The sequence below is a fragment of the Triturus cristatus genome, chromosome 6, assembly GCF_964204655.1.
Source record: "Triturus cristatus chromosome 6, aTriCri1.1, whole genome shotgun sequence".
Classification (NCBI taxonomy): Eukaryota; Metazoa; Chordata; class Amphibia; order Caudata; family Salamandridae; genus Triturus; species Triturus cristatus.
The window spans coordinates 146026185-146047849 of NC_140589.1; the positions used below are offsets into that span (position 1 = coordinate 146026185).

Consider the following 21665-nt stretch of genomic DNA (forward strand, 5'->3'; position numbering starts at 1 on the left):
AGTGACTGCTGATAGCAACCTTGGAGCAATATATGGGTGCTAATGAAATATCCCTCACTCTGTCAAAATGGTGGAAAAAACACCCTTGTAATATACTTCTGTCAGCCAGGATCTAAGGCGATCGTGCTAATCCATTAGATCAGCATGAGGACCTCTGAGTGATCCTGTGAATCAACTGGAAAAACTCTGGCTTGTTCAGAAACAGGCCCATGACAAATGAGCTGTTTCTCAGGAGACCACACCAGTTACTTTTGTGCACAAAATGGTTTGTGAAATTTTACAGGCTTTGCAGAAAGCCTATTGGTACATATCCAGTTCTGTCCACCCCCCCTCCCCTCGCCCCCCCCCCCCCCCCCTTTGTATTCAAGGTTAGGAACTTAGGAGTTCTCTTCAACTGTAATCTTTCTTTTGATGGGCATGTTAATGGAATTACCTCTTCCTCCTTAATGATAAAATTGCTTAGGAAAATCCTGCCTTTCATTCCATTTGATTTACGCAAAAATGTAGTATCCACCATCATATCTAATATTGATTATTGCATGTCACTAACATCCAGAAAAGATGCTTACATAAATAAGCATCTTTTCATGAGAATGTAGTCGTGCACCAAGCTTTGGCCTCTGTGCTGCAGGGCCTCCAAGGATCCAGGCCTGGATCTGGATTGGTGACTGTCGACCTCGCGGTACCTTCCCCGGCACTATTCCTCTGACTATGCCTCCGCCACCTCCAGCGCTGGTTATCCCCATCCGGCGTCGGCCCCGGCCTCCCCCTCGACTTGGACAGACGCTGGAGGGTACTCTTGTACTGCTGTTCTTCCCTGCCGTTCCTTATCGCCCTGAGTGGCGGCCAGAGGAGGGTGAGGAGGACTGGAGGGGTCTGTTGACCTTCTGGCAGACCAGCTTGAAGAGCTGGACTGGAGAGAGGAGTTGGGTGATGCCAGTGGTCTGGATAATTCTCCAGACATTGGTCTGCTTTCTCCCCCCTACCGTGGCTATGGAGGAGGGAGCTTCCTACGCTGTGGTGTTGCATAGGGCGGTGAGGCCTTGAGCTTCCAACAGTGGCCGTCCTGGCTGAGGTGCTTCAGCCGGCAGCAACCTCTTTGGAGCCCTTGCGGCCCTTCAATGAGGATCTCACTGACTTCCTTCTGGGCTCCTGGTCCAAGCCCTGCACGTGGGCTCCTGTGGATAGGATGATCGCCCAACACCACCGCCCGGCACCGGGCGACCCCCTTTTCCTCTACCAACACCCTACCCCCAAGAGCTTGGTGGTCCAAGCCTCCTTTTCGAAAGCAAGTGCATTCCCTACAGTTCCTCAAGATGGGGGAATCCAAGAAGCTGGACCTTCTTGGGCAGAAGATATTTTCTTCTACCAGCTTACGACTGTGGTAGTTGAACACTGCATGACTCTTGGGCCGTTACACACATTCAGTGTGGGACACGGTTGCTCAAGTGCTGCCACAGTGCCGGAGGAGGCCCGGGCCGTGCTCGCCCGCGCTGTTACTGAGGGTCAAGACACAGCAAAGTTCACCATCCGGTGTGGGTTGGATGCTGCCGACTCGCTGGGGAGGACGATCTCCACGTCCGTATCCCTGAGACGCTACACCTGGCTGAGTACCTCTGACTTCTCTGGGGATGTCCAATCTTCCCTTTTGGATATGCCCTTTGATGGCCGGCGCCTGTTTGGCTACAAGGCAGAAAACGCGCTTGAGTGCTTCAATGACTCTAGAGCTACTGCCAGGTCCTTGGGCCTTGCAGCGACTTCTCGCTCCATGCAGTCTGCCTTTCGTGGCTAAGGAAGGGGTGCCCTGCCACGTTCCATATAGGGCCGCACAAGCCACCCAGCCTCTGCGTGGATGTGGGTCCGGGGGGCAGAGGGTGGGCCAGTCCAATGCCCCCACCCCGCAGCTACCTCAATTTTCCTAGACTGACTTTAGGGCCACCAGTTGCCATTGGGCGACAGGATCCGCCATCCCCATCCCCCCACTGACACATTATCACGTCGGACAGGTGGGTTTTGTAGATAGTCCGAAAGGGCTACTCCCTCCCCTTCGAGACTACTCCTCCCTTCGAGACTACTCCTCCCTTCATGCATCCCAACACGCCATCGCATGTCGGAGGATCACTTAGTCCTTCTCTGTCAGGACGTTACGGCTCTCTTGGCCAAGGGAGCTATCAGGCGAGTCCCTGTGCCAGAAGTAGGTCGTGGATGTTATTCCCGCTACTTTCTGGTACCCAAGAAGAACAAAGGCCTGCGTCCTATCTTGGATCTCAGGGATGTCAACCGCTTCCTCTGGAAGGAGAAGTTCAAAATATTGACATTAGCTCAGGTCCTGTCTGCCCCCGACCCTGGAGACTGGATGGTAGCGTTAGACTTTCAGGACGCTTATTTCCACATCCCTTTCTTGCCAGCCCACAGGCGTTGCCTACAGTTCACGGTAGGCCACGAGCATTTTCAGTTTACCATGCTCCCCTTTGGCGTTGCCAGTGCCCCTCAGGTGTTCACGAAAGTGATGGTGGTGGTCGCAGCTCATCAGCGCAGATCAGGGGTTCCAGTCTTCCCATATCTTGATAAATGGCTGTGGAAGGCGAGCTTGCCCCAGGCTGTCATCCCCCACCTCCAGACTACAGCGGACCTCCTGCACTCACTGGAGTGCACTATCAACATGCCGAAGTCGCACCGGATTCCCACTCAGAAGCTCATTTTCATTGGAGCAGTTCTAGATACAGCGCGGTTTCAGGCTTATCCTCCCGAGCATAGAGTCCGGATATTTAGGTTATAATTCGGCCTCTATCCTGGATTTCGGTGAGAATGACCTGAAGGCTGCTGGGCCTCATGGCCTCCTGCTGATGTATCATGGCAGGTGGCATATGCAGACTCTGCAGTGGGACCTAAAGTTCGAGTGGGTGCAGCATCAGGGGAATCTTTCTAATTGCATCCAGATTTCGGAGGGCACTGCACTCCAATTGCAGTGGTGGCTAAAGGACCAGGATTGGGGCAATGGCAGATCCCTCTCCCTTCCCCAACCAGATTTCGCAGTGGTGACAGATGCATTACTCCTGGGATTGGGCAGCCACATGGGAGAGGCGGAGATCAGAGGCCTCTGGTCGCCGGCAGAGTCTGGGCTCCACATCAACCTTCTGGAGCTCCGGGCGATTCATCTTGCACTGAAGGCATTTCTTCCTTCGGTCAGAGGAAGGGTAGTGCAGGGGTTCACGGACAACAACACTGCCATGTGGTACTGCAACAAACAGGGCGGGGTGGAGTTGTGGGCCCGCATGTCAAGAGGCTCTTTGCCTTTGGACGTGGCTGGAACATCAGGGCGTGTACCTGGTGATTCAACACCTGGCAGGTTCCCTGAATGCCATGGCGCACAAACTCACGAATGGCGTTTTTCACTCGGAGGTGGTGCAATGTCTCTTTCAACAGTGGGAAGAGCCTTGGTTACATCTCTTCACCACCAAAGCGAATGCGCAATGTCAGCAGTTCTGCGTGTTGGAATTTCCATGGCAGCACTCGCTCAGCGGCTCTTATCGTCGTGAGTGGAATTGTTGTCTTCTATACACCTTTCCGCCTATACCACTTCTGCCTAGAGTGCTGAAGATCAACCGCAACCGGGCCCAAGTCATTCTTGTGGCTCCGAACTTGGCACGAAGAATCTGGTATCCCGAGCTCTTGATCATGGCCATCGATCCTCTGATCAGACTGCCTCTTCGGGAGGATCTTTTGTCGCAGCAGCTGGGCACGGTCCTGCAGCAGGGCACGGTCCTCCACCCGAACCTGTCCAGCCTTCTTGCGTGGAGATTGAGCGGCGGCAGTTGACAGCTTTTGACCTCCCTCCTGAAGTCTGTAATGTCATCTTGGCAGCCAGACGTCCCTCTACTAAGACAGTATACGCCTGTAGGTGGAACAAATTTGAGGCATGGTGCACAGCGAAGGCCCCTCTTTCTGAGGTTCTCCTATTCATACTTTCCTTGGCCTAGCAGTGCTGTGGGCACTCTTTTTTTTTTTTTTTTTTTTTTTTTTTTTGAAAAACCTTTATTGATGTTTCAATCATTTACATGTATGGGCCTACAACCCCCCGGGGCCGGCCGCTAAATAATCAGGATAATAAAAAGCGAATGTCAACACAGGCGGCACCTCGGAGAGCGAAGTCTTAAGTTCAGTATAGTCCGGCCAATAAGCCGCGCAGGTAGGGCACCAGGAAAAGAGAAGGTTTTTCATTTTATGATGAAACAAAAGAATAGGATCAGGTGCCAGACAATTTACCAACAGTGAGAAGGGCCAGGATAAGAGACAAACAATTAGCAGCAATACAGTTAGGCGATGGTGCAGGCGCGAGAAAGTACGGATAGGGAAAGACATCAAAGAGAGTTGCGCCTACTGGTCCCCGTACCTAAAGCCCAGCGGACCCCCCAAAAACTGTGGCACACATGAAGAGCAAACGATTCACAAGCAGGGTGGTGTATCGCACTGATCCCAGAAAAAAAGGACAAAAAGAGACAGTGGAGAAAAAGGAGGCCATGGAAAAGAAGATAAAGACGAAAGAGTCCCCTCCCCCATCCCCCCACCCTGCACCTCTGCAAATGAGTATGGCCCCACCCCCCAGCAGTGTGCCTGTCGCCCTGGAACTAGACCCGAAATATAGAAGAGACAGGGAAAAAGAGAGTGAGAAAGGGCCCACCCAGACGGGTGGGCGGTGAGAACATAATAAGTTGGAGGAGGGCCATCAAAACATATCCCCGGCTTCTCCCTCCCGCACGGTGAGGTCTCCCCCCGACAAACAAGCAGCGGCACCAAGCCGATTATATCAACAAAAATAGGGGAGGGGGGGGGGATGGGAGGCATTACACACCAACTGTTCGAATGACCCCGGGAGCGCACAACCATGAGTCCGCCTATCTATGAAGTGATCCCCCTCGAAGGATCAGCCTCAGCCTTGACCACTTTTTGCGATTCTGCCCATACCTGCCCCTTGACCCAGCACCATGTCCAATGTCCCAAGGTATAGAAGTGACCAAAAACAGTTGGGAAACGCCGCACACAGGTGGGGTGGAAGTCTCTTGGCATCCGAACAGACCGCTTCATGGAGGGGCATCTTTTCCAGTGTTGCCCAAGGATCTGCACTGCCCACAAGGACCTGAGAGGCCGGAGCAGCCAAATGAGATACACGGTGCTGAAAGTGTCCCTGGGCCGCCAGAGACCGCGCACGGGACAAGGCCACCATCTTCCGTGCAGGTCCAATACCTCCGGAGCAGATCAAGTTCACCGTTGGCCGATCACACGGTAGCATATGGTCCGAAGTGTCCGGCTGTACACTAAGCGCGGGGGGGGCCACAACATCTTTCTCTTGTGGGCAGTGTGGAAAGCCACTGCGTATCCGTGGACCAGTATGCCGCCACTGTCCCAACGCTGTTACCACATCATCTAGCTTCCCCCCCAGGACCCCGGCGCCATGAGCGAAGGAGTAATGAAGGGCACCCAGGGCCTCCAGGAGGTCGCCATATCCCAGAGCGGCTCCCTCCGGTCGCTCCGCCACACTCCCGAAAGTCACACACCCCCAGTCCCGCTGCGTCCCAGCGGACAGGATGGCCGGCTGCATAATGACAAGATGGCCGCTGGGAGGGGCCCGACTCATATAGGGGCCAGGACCAAGGGAACAACGCCTCGAGGGCCACGTCGCTGGAGACAGATCCCGGGACAGGCATAGATCCAGCCGTTGCGCAGTCACAGGCAACTGTCGCCTCCGCCACGGACCATCTCCCGCAAAAAGCCGGGAGCAGTCCGCAAGGATCAAGGCGGGCCAGGGACGGCGCCCAGGCAGCTCACCAACAAAGGCAGGGGCAAACGCCACAGAATCCGGAAATCGTACACCCGGGCATGTCCTCAATCCGCAGCGCTCAGTAGAGGGGAGCGGCCACGGCAAAATGCAGGCCGATGGGGGCTCCACTCCGGTGGACCGGCTCCACCCAGGCACCACAGGCCGCTGTTGTTCAACTGCCACCCGGCCAAGGTGCCCACTCGAGGTCCCGGCTTCGGGACCGCACGGGCCGCAAAGTTCGAGCGCTGATTTCTCCGGGTGTGTGGCAGTCAGAGACCTCGGAGTCACGCGGTCGGTTGCCACGTCCACTTACGAACGCATTCTCGTGGTGCAGAAGAAGGATCTCTTGCAGGATATCCGTGCGGGGTGCGGAGGCTCGCGGAGCCGGGAATCTACGCTGCCGTCTCAGTCGCCATCTTGGCTCCTCCCCGTGTGGGCACTCTTAAAGGCCATCTTTCGGCCTTTCTTTACCTTCCTGATCAGCTTTCTCTTTTCAAGTCGCCTATTGTAAATAGGTTTCCTGAGGGTATTACTCACCTCTTTCCTCCTATTCCTTTCGTAATGCCTTAGTGGGACTTTAATCTGGTCCTAACTTGCCTTATGTGCACTCCCTTCGAGCCCCTACATAATTGTCCTCTCAGACTCTTGACTTTAAAAACCACTTTTCTGGTCGCCATCACCTCTGCTCGCAGGGTGAGTGAGCTGCAGGCTCCGTCTTCGAAACCTCCTTTCCTTGATGTCCATCCGGACAAGGTTGTCCTTCGAACTAGGCCTTCTTTTATACCCAAAGTGTTACCTCTTTCCGCGTAGGACAGTCCATCACTTTTTCCACCTTCTTCCCGCCCCACATCCTTCCAAGGAGGAGGAGAGACTCGGTCTGGATCCAAAACGTGCATTATAATTTTATCTGGATCACACAACAATTCCGTGTGGACAATCAACTCCTTGTTGTGGGTGCCAACAAAGGTCGGGCCATGCAAAAATGGACCATCTCCCGATGGGTCGTTTATTGCATCAAGATGTTACTCGATGGTGAAAAAGGAGCCTCCGGTAGGACTGCGTGCCCATTCCACCAGAGCGACGTTAGCCACTACTGCTTAGGGACGTGGAGTCCCCCTCAGTGACATCTGCCAGGCAGCCACGTGGGCATCACGTTCACTAAACATTACTGTCTGGATAGTAGAGTCCGGAGAGACGGCTTCTTTGGTCTTGTAGTTCTCCAGGACTTTCTGGTGTGAACTTAGTTTGCAGACCGACTTCTGGGTTGGTATTGCTGGGGTATCCAGTCTAAGGTAAGGAATCTATAACTAACAGTCTTTCAGATGAACAAGGTACTTACCTTTTGGTAACAATATATCTGTAAGGGACATATATTAGTTATAGATTCCTTACCGCCCCACCCATCCTCCCCGTTCTGCGAACTGACTTCTAGGGTAAGGGGCTCCTTTTCAGTTCCCTAGTTTTGTGCACCAGTGGGTAGTGGCTTGCATGGCTCTGCGCTTTTGGCGTAGAATGTTGTGTAAAGAACTGATGTCGGCGTGCTTGGGCAGAGTCTAAGACACCGCATTGTCATTCCTGCGACCACGATACCAACGACAAACGCAAAGTCGACATACGCCACCTACTGATGCACAGGGGTACTGCTAAAGAAAAATCTCCAGAGCCAGTCTGTCGCCTGGGGATAATTCTAAGGTAAGGAATCTATAACTAATGTCGCTTACCGATTTATTGTTACCGAAGGTAAGTAACTTGTTCTACAAGTCTAATTTTCATTTAATTTAATTTCCACCAAGGTTGTATAAGCAAGGAGTTGGGTCTCACTAATGGGCAAAAGTACAGTAGTCCAGTGCAGATAAATTCTGAGGAGAGACGGAGTCATCCCTTAAATTTGGTCTCCACAGAGATGAGCAACAATGAATCGAACTTGACACCACCTCTTACACTGAGATTGTTCCTAGTTGGTGGTAGAATAGGGAAGATTCTCAGAAATTTACTGTTGTGTGGTTGGAAGACTAGCTGTACTTTTTGTTATCACATTTTTACAAGAGCTTATATTATGACCTGTAGAAACCCTATAAGAGGAACTCAGAAGTAGACTTGCAGTGTTGTCTTTCAACTATTCTTTTTTAAAAACAATGACTTTTAGGTCTGTTCATTTTGTACGATACCAGTACTGACAGTGGGATTTAAGTTAGCACATTGCCGATCGTTTGTTTGCTTTATAGTCAGTCTCATTTTCTTGATTCTTATCCAGTGGTTTTCCTTCTGGTTTGTTTCCCCTTGTCCCCACCCCCAGCGACTCTCCCCACCTACTCCCTGTATCTTCACAACTCTGCTTGGCACTGTTCATTTGTTTCTCTCCCTTCCCCAATTCATCCATTGCTTTTTATCCCTCCTTTGCTCTCCTAACCCTCCCTATCCTCTTGTTTTGTTTATTTCCATTTTATTTTCTTTAGGGGGGCACAGGCAATTGCATTTTGCTACCAGGCTTCAGATTTCTTCAGAATGTGCTTTCACACACTTGTTTAAATTTACCACTCCAAGATGGACATGCACCATCACTCCAAGATGGGCATTCACCATCTTCGAGTGGTAAACAAAAAAATTTGAAAACAATTGACCGCTGTAATGTTACATGGTGAGGCATGATCACATGTACTCCTGTGTGCTGTGACTGGCTTTTCAGTAAAATAAAATGACTACCTCAATGTCTTCACCTATGTGTGCATGCTTGCTAATCAATTTAACTTTTTTCTTTTCTTTGGCGAAATTGTTCAGCATTTTTTGAGCACCAAGGGTTTTTTTTTTATAGTTCACGTAGAACCATAGAAACGGGCATTGGAAAAGCCATCATACCTCGCTTTTACTTTAAGGAGATGACCGATTGACTTCACCAATGTTTTTCTCTGTGCTTTCCACAGATGACGTGGTGTTTTCTTAGGAAAACGCAAATATAAAATAACATTGTTACTCTTTTTTCTTATTCTACTTACTATTCCTTTTTACCGCATGTTCAGTAGACTAGCTTGTGGATGTTGCTTGGATTTACTGCTAAGTTGTCTCTATCTTTTGTAGGTGATATTCACGGACAATACACAGATTTGCTTCGATTGTTTGAATATGGAGGTTTCCCGCCAGAAGCAAACTATCTCTTTCTGGGTGACTATGTCGACCGGGGCAAGCAGTCGTTGGAAACTATTTGCCTTCTTTTGGCATACAAAATTAAGTACCCAGAGAATTTCTTTCTTTTAAGAGGAAACCATGAGTGTGCCAGTATCAATCGTATTTATGGCTTCTATGATGAATGTAAGTAGGACCATTTTGTTTATTACATTGTGCAGAAAATGTTTAAGCTTGGGCTGAATGAGCCAGACTGCAGTCTGTTAGCACAGATATTATCGTCTGTCCAAGACTAATGTGAATACTGCATTTTGTGTAAAACTGCTTAAAAGCATTGTTCAATGCTCTACCCTATTAACTTAAAGCCACACATTAAATTACTGTTTCATGGGCCATTTGCATGTTGACTACTTCAAAATGTTATGTCTTGGTGACTCTTGTTTTTAGGTCTCTTGTGGCATTGTAGCGCAAAGCGCTGCTCGCCTCGGCGAGATTTATTAACTAGGACTTTCAGAAGTGGGCTTGAAGCCAAGCCCCGCCCCTCATTTCCATTGGCTGGCGTCACCCTTTATGCTAAACGGTGGCCTGCCATTGAAAATGAGGGGTTTTGGTTCACGCCCTTTCGCCTCCGATCCAGACTCGGTTGCCTGCTTTGTTGCGGTCGCAAAGCACTTTCTTATCTTTATGGGGCCATGTGTTTCTAATTAGAAACACATGGCCCTGTTTACAGAAAGCAGGCACTTCTTGTGGAAGAATACAGTAAACGGGTGCTGCTCCACGGGAGAGTGAAAGACATGCAGAACAACCTAAAAACAAGTAAAGCCAGCAAATAGAAAACAAGCAAATGTGAGTTACAAACTACTAAGCCAATGGTAAGCCATGGGCGAAATGCATTCTCAGGGAAGCTTTCAGAAGTTCCCCAAGAAGTCATAAGCAAGGCTTTGACCTAAAGAGTTATTATAACTTGGGCTAGTCTCACCTTGCCTGATGCAGCGCCTTGTTTATTGATGCTCCCTAGCGGTCACTGGGTGATCAGCAACAGGAAAGCAGGATGAAGAGGAGGTTTTGGGAAAGAGAGAGAGGCATTAGCTGAGAGTATTAAAAAGAGTGAACTGGAAGAGGAAGAAATGGAGAGAGGCAGGATAGAGAAGATTGGAAAATGGAAGCAGTGGGGAAAAAAGAGGAGGCAGAGAGAGAGCGAGAGGGGGACAGAGAAAAGCCAGATTGGTAGTGTGAATGAGAGAGCGACAAGGAGGGAAAGAGCAAGAGAAATGGGCGACAAAGGGTGTGAACGAGAAAGTATAAGAGAAGGGTAGAGAGAGAAAGATTGTGAGAGAGAGAGAGACTACATTAGCACTCGGAAGATAATTTCCAATGTTCCGTTTCTAAGACCCAAACCTGACTCTAAACCCAACAGTAAGCCAAGGAGGCAGCTATAACTTGTAACCAGTGATCTGTCCCCGCATTGTTCTGTGAGCAGGATATCTGTCTTGGAGTGACCTCGGGAAGGCGTGAGTAGATACAAGATGAAGGGCAGGGAGCCCGGCGAACACACAAGTAGATTATAATAACGTAGGTCACAAGAGTGTTCGAGTCATGGACACAGGAACCGAGAGGGAACAAGAGTTGAAACCGGGAGCATGAGAGGACTGGGGAAGGACCGGAATGAGGAAGAAGAGGGGAACGGGCGAAAGGGGTCTTACGAGCAGGGAACGGAAAGGTCTACAGGGAAAGATAATGGGAAAATCTAACAGAGAACAAAAATGAAGAGTAAGCAACAGTTCAAACAAGCATTGGCATAGCCAATAGGTCTCGCCTTTGGGACCTTAAGTGTTTAGCCATGCAACAGTTGCATAACTAAATACTTATAAGGTCCCAAAAGCGAGACCTATTGGCTATGCCAAGCGGCCGCAAAAGTGGTCGCGATCACGATCAAACATCAAAGCGGCCGTGAAAGTAATCGCGGTAAAGCGTGGCGCCCGCGCACTGTAGCGCTAGGCTGGCCTAGTAGCACTTTTTGGAGCCCTCTCAATCAGTCTCGCCAGACCAGCGCATGCGCTGGGTCAGGCGAGACCTAAAAAGAGAGGGGGGAAAAGCAGGGGGGGGGGGGGGAAGTGTGGATGAAAAAACAAATGGAAAATGAGAGGGAGGGAGCAAGACCACGGAAAGGGTGATCGAGGGGTAAGAGGAAATAAAGTGGTAAAAGAGGAAAAGAGAGCAAGGTGTAAGCGGAGAAGGAATGAGCTCTTACCTGCCACTCAGTCTCGTAGACCATGTATGTGCGAGCATCAGCGGGTCCATGTGAGGGTTAAAAAGAGGCAGCCGGCACTGGCACAGATCTCCAGCGTGCAGTGATGCTGCCTCAGACGGCCCCACCAAGAGAGACTAAGATGGCAGTACAGCCTTTCGGAGAAAAGATGTAAGGAGAAAGGCATGCGCGCGTTGTGCTGAAACGCCGGAGGGAGGGAAAGCTAAAGCACGCCATGCGCGTGTTGAGGGAGCGTGCACATCTCCTGTCCTCCGTATGTTCACATCTGCTGTCTCTTATGCTAATGCCGTCAGCCCTACACGTGCACATCTGTCTTCTGTATGCGTGCACATGTTCTGTCCCCCTTCGGCACAGAAAGTTTAACAATGGATCTCGCCAAAGCAGATCGCGCATGCGCTGCATCGCTAGACGAGACCTAAAAACTGAGCTTTTAATGGAGTGTTTTCAACTTTGCAGTCACTGTTTCATTTACTGTTTGACAAACTAGCATTTTAACAACTATGCCTTACGTGTAAAAACTTTTACATTTAAAAATGTAAGGAATTGTTTGAAGTGTCTCTTTTTATATATGAGTGAACCTGTTTGCCATAAATAGTTCAGGACAGCTAATAATAATATTGGGTGTCCTTTTCAGGCACAGTTAGGAAGAGACCAACAAAACGTGACAGCAGGAGTCCTGGGGGTTGAAATGTTCAGCCTCTTTTACAGTTCACAGACACTTTTCAGCTCATTTTGGCAGCAATGCAAGACAAACCAGTTAATTCACACAGTGAAGAAAGTCTATTCACACTGTATAAACATTTGGGAGAGAGGATGTGGCGTTACGGTCAGAAATGCTGGCTTTAGAAGTCCCGGCGTCCGCACAACCGCTCGTGATTCTAGGCAATTCAGTTAATCTCCACGTGCCTATAAAAATGTAAAACTACAAATCTGATCTTGTGTAACGTAACCTGGTGCTTATGTAAAGCATTCTAATCCCTTTCGTCCAAGTTTGCGCTATTTAAAACTGGAAAAAACATTCTTCGTGCGTACACATCACTTCATGTAAACGGCGCCTCATCGGGTGAGCTCGAAGCCCTTGCAAGGAGCGCATTTCTACCCTCGTGATTCGGCTCGTTTTACAGCCTCTTGTACGTGGAAGCACACAACACCTTGATTTGATGTGTGGGGAGGGGCAGACTGGAAAGGGCAGTGGGGGTGAAAGGCATTTGTCGGAGTTCTAGCCTGTCTTGTAGTCGCTGTCAGAAGTCAAGAATGGACATACCTGGACACGGTCACGCTTTTCCTCGACACCCAGCACTGCATCTGTGCAAACAGCTAATACACACAAGAATATACAAACTACATGGTCAAACTCGAGGCTTTAAGTGGGATGAATAAACTAGAGCAGAGCTCTTCAAACAGGGGGGGCTGTTCCCTCAAGTGATCCAGGGGGGGCGCCAGGCTCTGGCCAGAAGAAGCATTATGCTAGTTACAGTTCTTTAAGTGGAAACAAATGAGTGGCAGTAAGCCACTCTGTACTGGGCCTCACTAACATAGTTTGTCATGTTTATAATAGCTGAGTGTGGTGTCAAAAGGGAAGGGACCCTAACTATATTTCAAAAACCCCATCCCCATTGCGAACAATCACACTGTGCATACTTATACACGTTAGTAAGGCCTGCCTGTCCAGAATAGTATGTTTGGCAAGCATATTTGAAAGGGGTAACAGAATTTAACTGTCATGTTTAAATACGTTTTTAGACCTATTTAAACATTGCCAATTCAATAAAATAATTGTGAAAAATTGACGGGGGCTCCGATTTAAATTTTTTCACTGGGGGGGGGGGGGCGGCAATAAAAAGTTTGAAGACCACTGAAGTAGAGGGTCTCGAAGGGGCGTGGCCGATGTGATTCAGGGCGTGAACGCACTCCAATATCTTGGGGTAGAGTTCACGTTATATAAAACTGCAGAAGAAAAGAAAAACTGAGCTTTTAATGGAGTGTTTTCGACTTTGCAGTCACTGTTTCATTTACTGTTTGACAAACTAGAATTTTAACAACTATGCCTTATTTATAAAAACGTTTACTTTTAAAAATGTAAGGAATTGTTTGAAGTGTCTTTTTATATCTGGGTGAACCTTAAAGATACCAGCATCAATCATCACTCACAATTTACAGACCGTTAGATTTAGTTACCAGACCAATGCTGTTTGCCATAAATAGTTCAGGACCGCTAATAATATTTGGGTGTCCTTTTCAGGCACAGTCAGGAAGAGACCAACAAAACGTGACAACGGGGTTGAAATGTTCAGCCTCTGCAAATCAGTACAAGCATTGGCAAAGCCAACAGGTCTCGCCTGTGCGAAATGTATTGGCAATGTTTGTTCTTTTGCCCCATTGTACAGCAGCATGGCTGTTCCGCGCATGGTTGAAAGCAAAAGAAACAAGCATTTGCAATGCAGTAGATCTCGCATTTGCGCAAGTTTGAGCTATTGGCATTGTTAATGACAATGGCTTTTAGTTTTGTTTTTGTATTTGTTTTAATAACAAAAATAAAAGGCATTATTTGCAATGTCAATAGCTCAGACTCTCATAAATGCGAGACCTATTGCATTGCAAATACTTGTTTTTTACTGTCCAGAATGTTTGCACTCAAGTGTGTGGCTAGATGTTAAACTTCCTTCAGTCATGTCCACTCATTAACAACCGGTCTAATGTCTGAAGATTGGAAAGATTATCTATAGTATGTGACAGGGACAATTGTCATTTTGAGCTCTCTGTAATTGAATAAGTGATTTATTTGCATCTAAAACCCAAGTTGTTGTAGTTTCGTTCTGAATTAGTGGCCAATTTCTTTATTTTTATAGGCAAACGACGGTTTAATATCAAGCTCTGGAAGACATTTACAGATTGTTTCAACTGCCTGCCCATTGCAGCGATTGTTGATGAAAAGATATTTTGTTGTCATGGAGGTAGGAGCTACAGCCTATAACTAACTATAACTTGCATATATTGTATGTAAATTAGTAGTTTTGTACTGATTTTAAAGTTTTTATTTACTATAATTCTAAACTTTGAATTGATTTAGATATGAAGAAACCAGCCGATTAGGAGGAATAGTTCACAATATCAAACATTAACTTATTGCATACTTAACTGGGTGTCCTATCTGAATGAGCATGTGTTATTTCTTTGTGATGGAATTCATAAAATTAATGCATAGTAAACTCTGTATGTGCAGGATCTCGGAACAGAACACACTTTAAATGTATACATTTTGTTTTGGAATTAATGTAAAACTGAAAATCGGCCTTTAAGAGGCAAAAACTTTTCGTAAAGGGACAAATTGAGCTTGCCGCACATGCATTGGCTGCAGTGAGAGTAAGTAAACTGACTACACATTGAAAAATTCCTGAAGCTTCACCGGACCGTCTATAGCAGGGTATGGGAGGAACACTTAAACACAATCTTTCTAAGATTTTATTTTTTTGTAATCAAATTATTTTTTTTTTTTCTTATTTAACATCTTTACACATTGCTTGTCTTTTTCGAACTTTTACGTTTACAATATTGGAAGAGTGGAAGATTACAGGCAAGAAATTGTTGAAGAGGGAGACAAACACGGACTAATGGAATATAAGATTGGCATGTGCTAGAGGGTGCCACTACACCACTGGAGTTCTTCCTATAGTGGCAGTCTGAGTCATGAAATGTACATTGACATAATTCCTCTATTAAAAAATAAATAATGCAGGATCGGAGTGAGAATTATTACTCCCAGGGCAGAGAAATAGGTGAAAGTTTCAGATTGTATGGTCGGGCTGGATGAGCCTCTAAAACCTCTTCCTCTTGAGAAATGAAGTTTTGCAGCATGAATCTTTCTGGATTCACTATGCTGTGCATTATTCTACCATCTCGTGGTTGGGTCCGGAATTGTCATTTATGTATTTTTTTGGTGGGCATAGGCATAACACCATTTGTCTGTTCGTGACGTTGACACGCTTCCTGCGCAAGCTCCCACCTTTTGGTCGGCATCTTCGGATTCTTTTTTTCTCTTCCTGTCTTTATCATCTTTGTCTTTAACCCTTTCCTCCTGGCTCCTTCTGGCGAAGGCGGGTGGGATCGCTAGTGAATCCAGAAAGTCTTCAAGCTGCAAAACTGCACCGACCTATAAACGATACATTTTGCAGTGTGAATCTTTCTGGATTCACTATGCTGTGCATAGATTTTGTAGCGGTTTTCTACATTTGCGGTGGCCGGGTGGCAGAAGAGCTCTGATTTCTGAATATATGTTGTAAGACCTTCTGTCCTACTTGAGCTTCCTTGTTCATTTGAATATCTATGTAGTAGTGCTTAGTGAACGTGTGCACTGAATCCCATGTTGCTGCTTGACAAATGTCCTGAATAGGTGTGTTTGCTGGAAAAGCTATTGTTGCTCCCTGCTGTGTTGAATGAGCTCGTGTTGCTCCTTGCAGTTCTTGCCCAGCCGGTTTGTGGCAGTATTCTAATGTTTGCGCAATCCATCTCGCAATTGTGTTCTTGGTAACTGGTCGCCCAAGAAAACTGGTGGCAAAGGACACATTGTTTTCTTTCTGCACTCTTTTGTTCTTTCTATATAGTGCATTACCGCCCTTCTGGCTTCCAGTGTGTGTAATGTCCTTTCTGCGCTTGTGGTTGGTTTTTGGAAAAAACTTGGTATCTGGATTGTTTGATGTGGAACCTTGATACCACCTTTGGCAGGAAGTGTGGATCTGTTCTCATTACAGTCCTGTCGCTATGTATTTGTAGATAGGGCTCTTGTAGTGTAAGCGCTTGCAATTCGCTTACCCTCCGCAGTGACGCTCCCACCCGTGGTCGGCATCTTCAGATTCTTTTTTCTGCCGTTAGGTCTGGGTCGTCAACGAAGGAGCTTCAGAACTTTGGAGAGTAGAAGCACCCGAAAATCAGAGAAATCACCAGGAAATCTACAATTGGCTGCCGGACGGCGGGCCAACTAACCGGAACGACAAGGAAGGGGGAGAGCAGCCGAAACTTCAGAGTTCCACGAAGGATGCGCGCACAGGGGGCTCCCTGGGTGCTGTAATGGACAAGACTCCGTTCAAATTTTGCGAAAATTGCCAACATTAATACGCGCAGAAAGACCAGCATCCAGTCTGCAACCACTGCCTGCCGCTCGACCATCGAAGCGAGGACTGCAGCGCATGCTCTGCATTCACGCCAAAGACACTAAGAGTGAGAGAGAGGCAACAAAGGGATAACTACGCCATGCAGGGCCAAGGGGCACCTCCATCGCTCCGGGACTTGGGCCTATCCAGTGGAGAAGAGGACAACATCGCCGAAGGCCCAGAAGACGTGACAGACGTTGAGGACAAAGAAGGTAAGATTCCTTGAACCCCAGGCCCTCGACAGACACTCGGAGTGAGTCAAAATCCTCCCACAAAGGAGCATTGCTGTCGAAGACCTCAACGCTAGCAGCTGCCTCCAAAGAAAGCCAGCCCAACAGATCGTTGGCTAAGGACTCCCAGTCAGTGAAAAGACAAGGCAAGGTTGTCAAAGACCAGTCTCAAAGGACCACTTGACGCCGAGAAAGGAAGGCCTTACACAGAGTGCATCTTCGATGTCAACGGCCTCGAAGCGAAAGCACAAAGAGCTTGACGCTGAACAAGCGTCCGAGATGGATAAAAAGAGGAGAATGCTAGAAGCCGAAATGGCGAGCATCTTTCAAAGAAAGAGGGACTTTGATGAAAAGATGAAGCAGTACATAATTCCAACAAAGTCCGCATCAAAGCAGAAAAGGGCGCCGAAGAACTTCGGCTGCCTAACACGCCAGAACCAGCCGAAGAACAGGAAGAAGAGGACCTGTATTAGTTTGACGCTGAGGGCGAGGAAGAGGGGTCGAAACATACCCTTCGAGGCCTTCGCCAACGGACGACATAGTGATCTATAAACGGGTCATAAAGAGGGCTGCAGACACTTATGGAGTGCAGCTGGAGGAGGAGAATCCTCAGTCTTGTTTCCTGCTGGAAACTTTATTGCCAACAGACAAGGAGTCAGTTTTTACCCATGCTACCAAGTGTACTGGACCAGGGTAAGGAGCCCTTCAAGTAGCCAGCAATCTGTAGATCAGTTACTCCAAGAGCTGAGAAGTACAAACACTCCTCAAAGCACCCCATGTACATTAGGGAAATCAGTGCCACCAGATTCCAACATTGCTTCCACGGCAACTGAAAAGGGCCAACATCCCCACAAATACAGGACCACCTCCAGACAGGAAAGAGCAAGAGGATGGACCTCACAGGAAGAAAGGGGTGCGGCAATACAGTGGCGTATCGCCAACTCCAATGCCCTCATCAACAGGCACGCCTGCCAGCACTGGGAGGAGGTGGGAGAACTCAAACATCTACCTGAGCAGTACCAGAAGAGAGCAGGCCACCTGGTAGAGGAAGGAAAAACCATGGCCAATATGTGTTTCAAGTCTGCCCTGGACGCAGCGGAGACTTTTAGCCGACCGATGATGATTGGGGTGACGGAGAGAAGGAATGCCTGGCTGAGAATTTCAGGCTTCAAGCCCGAAGTACAAAATAACATCCTCAATACACCTTTTAATGGAGTACAACTCTTCGGTCCCACAGTGGACAACAAGCTCAACCAGCTCAAGAAAAAAGACAGCAAGGTCTACGGGGGCTTTGCAGTTCAGGGGATTGAGAAGGGTAACACCTTCAAGAAGACCCGCAGGTAGGGAGGATCACCAACCAACAACGAATCAGTCAATCCAGCAAGGCTACCGGGGGGGGGGGAGCCGAGGACAGCAGCAGACTTGGCAGTATCAACCCCCCGGCCAATCCTTTCGAGGGCGCAATAGAGGATGTGGAAATACAAAAAGTGGAGGCCAACAGACCACCTCTAAGTGACTTAACCACAAGGACAAGACGCAACCAGTCAACATCTCCAGGGTTGTGCAAAACATCTGGACAAAACAGTAAACATACAGTTCCTCCAACACGCAACACCTGTGGGAGGCAGAATAAAGGACTTCTTCCAGGACTGGAGGAAGATCACAACAGACAAGTGGATACTTCATTTCATTTGTTAAGCTTTATTCGACTAATCATAAAAGCATGTATCAAAATAATCCATAAGTTCATAAAAACCCAATTCCAAGGTGCGATTAATGCATGTGTCAACTTTTGATAAAACTGAACTTTTAAAAACACCATGTATTATAAAAGACAAAGAAGAACTGTAAACAGTTCTGAAATGGGAGGTTACAACGAGTATAACTTCTTCCTATAAGCAAAGCAAAGTAGCCCAATAACAGGTAACTAATGATTTTTACAGCAATGCGTCAGTATTTGCAGTCAAACATATACATTTTATAATGCATTAATTTTGACCATAATGCCCACGCCCACCCAAGATATTTCGCAACAGCTGTTAAAATGGTGGATGAAGTGCTTGTGCATATAATTCTTTCGGCTTCCGCACTTCTGCGTGTGCCTAGCAGCTTACATAAAGGTCTCCGCCAAACACGAAGGGGACTTGCATAGGCTAGACAGGCAAGAAGCATGTGTGCCACTGTTTCTTTGTGGGCTGGGCAAAAGGGGCACTTATTGTCAGTTAGATTAGACCACCGTGCCGTGAAAGATCTTCAGGGTAGTGAGCCCACCCTTAACTGAAAATACAGTTTCCTGTCTTGTGGTTTTGCTATGATATCCCAATATGATTCGAGGTGCGTGGTGTTTGAATTCTAAAAATGTTCCTGTCCGTGTGGCTGCTAAGTCTCAAGGTGTTAAAAGTAATCCTCTCCCAATATTTGTCCTACAAGTGCTTTTTTGATGGAAAACTAGCCGTTGACTGATCGTCCCAGAGCGTTTTCAAACCAAGGTTGGCCAATATGTCTCTAACACCCCGGAGCCATATGATCTTATGGAAACTGTCGGATTTGATTATATCCGTAAAACCTGCGGCATTAACTTTTAGTTCCGGTGTTGTCCATAGCCTGCACCAATATAAAACTGGGCGTAATTTTATAATGTCTGATCAACTTTCTTCCCAGATCATAGTATAGCGGGCACAATGGTGTGCTTTGGGGCAGATTTGTAATATTTTCAGACACGGTAAGTTCAGATGTGTTCTCAAGCCCCCAAAGTTCAGCGCCGTAGAGGGCTGAGCTGACCACTTTCATGTCATAAACCTGGAGCGTTGGTCTAATGGGTTTGGTACGTGTCTTTATGTGCTCTAGATATAGTGCTCCCGCCAGTTGTCGGTGCTTAAGTGTTGCCAGGTCAATTTGTTGGTTCCACTTCAGGTTACTCTCTGTGTATCCCAAGTATGTAAACGCTCCTACCTGTTCCAGTGGTCGATTATTCATGTGTATACTGCCTTTAAAAGTTTTATGCGGGTTAAAGACCATGAATTTCGTCTAAGACGCATTGACTTCGAGACCACGATCCAAACAAAACTTCAAAAATTAATAGGGCACGCTGGAGCTCACACGGCGTCTTCAAGATTATCAATGTGTCGTCGTCTAACATTAGGATTGGTATTTTGACACCTGCTAGAATCGGGGCATCAGTATTCTCGGGTGCCAAGCAATCGACTAATCCATTAATGAACGGGGAAAATAAAGTGGGAGCCATGGCACACCCCTGTCGCACCCCTTGTTCTATTGGAAACGGACTGGTGACCATGCCATGGGTACCCCAACAGATTTTGGCATAGTTTTCTCATGCAGTCTGAATGTAAGGAGATCGTTGGGCAACCCCAGTTCCTGCAACTTCACCCAGGAACGGGGAACGAGAGCCAACGCAGACTTTAAATCTACAAAGGCAGCATATATACTGCCTTTGACCAGGACCACTGTTTTCCACAATAAGATGAGCCGAAACACCTATTCGATGGTACTGGTATGAGCCCGAAACCCAGCCTGCAGTGGGGGTCAGTATACTGTGTTCATCTATCCAATCGTTAATCTTGTTGAGAATCATTCTGCCCACAATCTTTTGCATTGAATTGATCAGACTAATGGGTCGGTAAATGCCTGGCAATGATTTATCTCCTTTTTTGTACACTGGAATTATTTCCACTCCTTTCCAGGAGTCTGGTACAGGGGCGCCTTAGGCAACTGCATTAGCCTCTATGGCGATGTATCTTCCCCATCGTGTTTGGTCATATATAAAGACATCAGCGGGGATGCCATCAGGGCCAGGCGCTCTCCCGCCTGTTACTGCATTGAGAGCTAGCACCACATCATTAATGTTAAAAACATCTTCGGTATAAAATACATGGCGCGGGTCGGCAAAAATGTTCGCTGACTGGCTTTGCTCATACTGCGGTTTAAAATGTTTGACCCAATCTTACTTCATGACATGATTTTGGGGTTCTGGTTGTCCCCCACAATCCCATTTTAGGATGTTCCAGAACAGTTAGCTATTATTCTGGGTGCTAGCCTCTTTTAGGTCCTGCCAGCGTTTCTCGAACCAGGAGCATTTGGCTTTATACATAGCACTCTTGTAAGCCTGCCTAGCTCTACGTACTGACACAAGGTCTCCATCTTTTATCGCCTGCCCAAGGAGCGCTCTTGCATGTCTACATTCTTTGTTGTACCAGCGGCAGGGCTTCTGGCCTGAGGGTTTCCTTGGTCTACACTGCTTAACAAAGTAGGCACTTAGGTGCTCGAAGAAGCGTTAGTGTGCCTGTGTGGCGAACACCATTGGGACTTTAGTGGACAAAGTTTTTCCTAACTCTAATAGGGCGCTATCAACCTCTTTAGAGATACTATCCATGGTCTCAGGATTTTCTGCTAGTCTTTCCCATTTGAGACGTCTCATGTTATTGGTGGGGAACCATAGCATGAGAATGCAGTTCAACCTCGCCCCCTTGCGTTCGCCTGTGCTTCCACCATCTGAAGGATGCACACGGGGGTTATGGTCACTTTTGGGGCGGTCTCTAACAACCATGTCAATGATTGTATGCCAAAATTTAAGGTTCACAAGGATATAATCTATCCTGCTTTGAATGTATTCGTCCCCTGTCTGTCTTGTGTCCTGCCATTTAATGCCCTTAGCCCATATTCAAGACAGAGTTTGTCTGAATAACTTTCTCCGACCACTTTTTTACAGGATCAAGTTCCAATTTCAGAATTTCCCACTGGGCATCTTCAGCCGCAAACATAGCATGGGTGTACAATGAGTTCGACTCGGAGTTCGTCCAAAGCCGCTAAAACTTGGGATTTTCCTCCTAGTTCTCCTCACATAAATATTATAGACATCAATGCTCTCAAGCGAATCTAATTTAAGCCTTAGTGCCTGAATATCATTACTCTTGGAGGGAAGCTCCTTTATGCTAATGTCCAGGCCTTGGCGAACCCATATGGTCAAGCCTCCTGATGGTCGACCTTTTGCTCCTTTAGTTGCTGGTATATGACAGTTTAAATACCCTACAGTGTTGTGGTGCCAAGACCCATGTCTCCTGAAA

At 47.6% G+C, this 21665-nt stretch overlaps 1 protein-coding gene across 1 annotated transcript in view; it reads left to right on the forward strand.

Annotated features, from left to right (window-relative positions):
- The window catches only part of PPP1CB (protein phosphatase 1 catalytic subunit beta), a 355283-nt gene that overhangs the window by 169228 nt on the left and 164390 nt on the right, over positions 1 to 21665 (forward strand). The window contains exons 3-4 of the mRNA XM_085610370.1: positions 8894 to 9124; positions 14057 to 14161. Coding sequence (XP_085466496.1) covers positions 8894 to 9124; positions 14057 to 14161 — 336 coding nt within the window. The remainder of the gene's footprint in view (positions 1 to 8893; positions 9125 to 14056; positions 14162 to 21665) is intronic.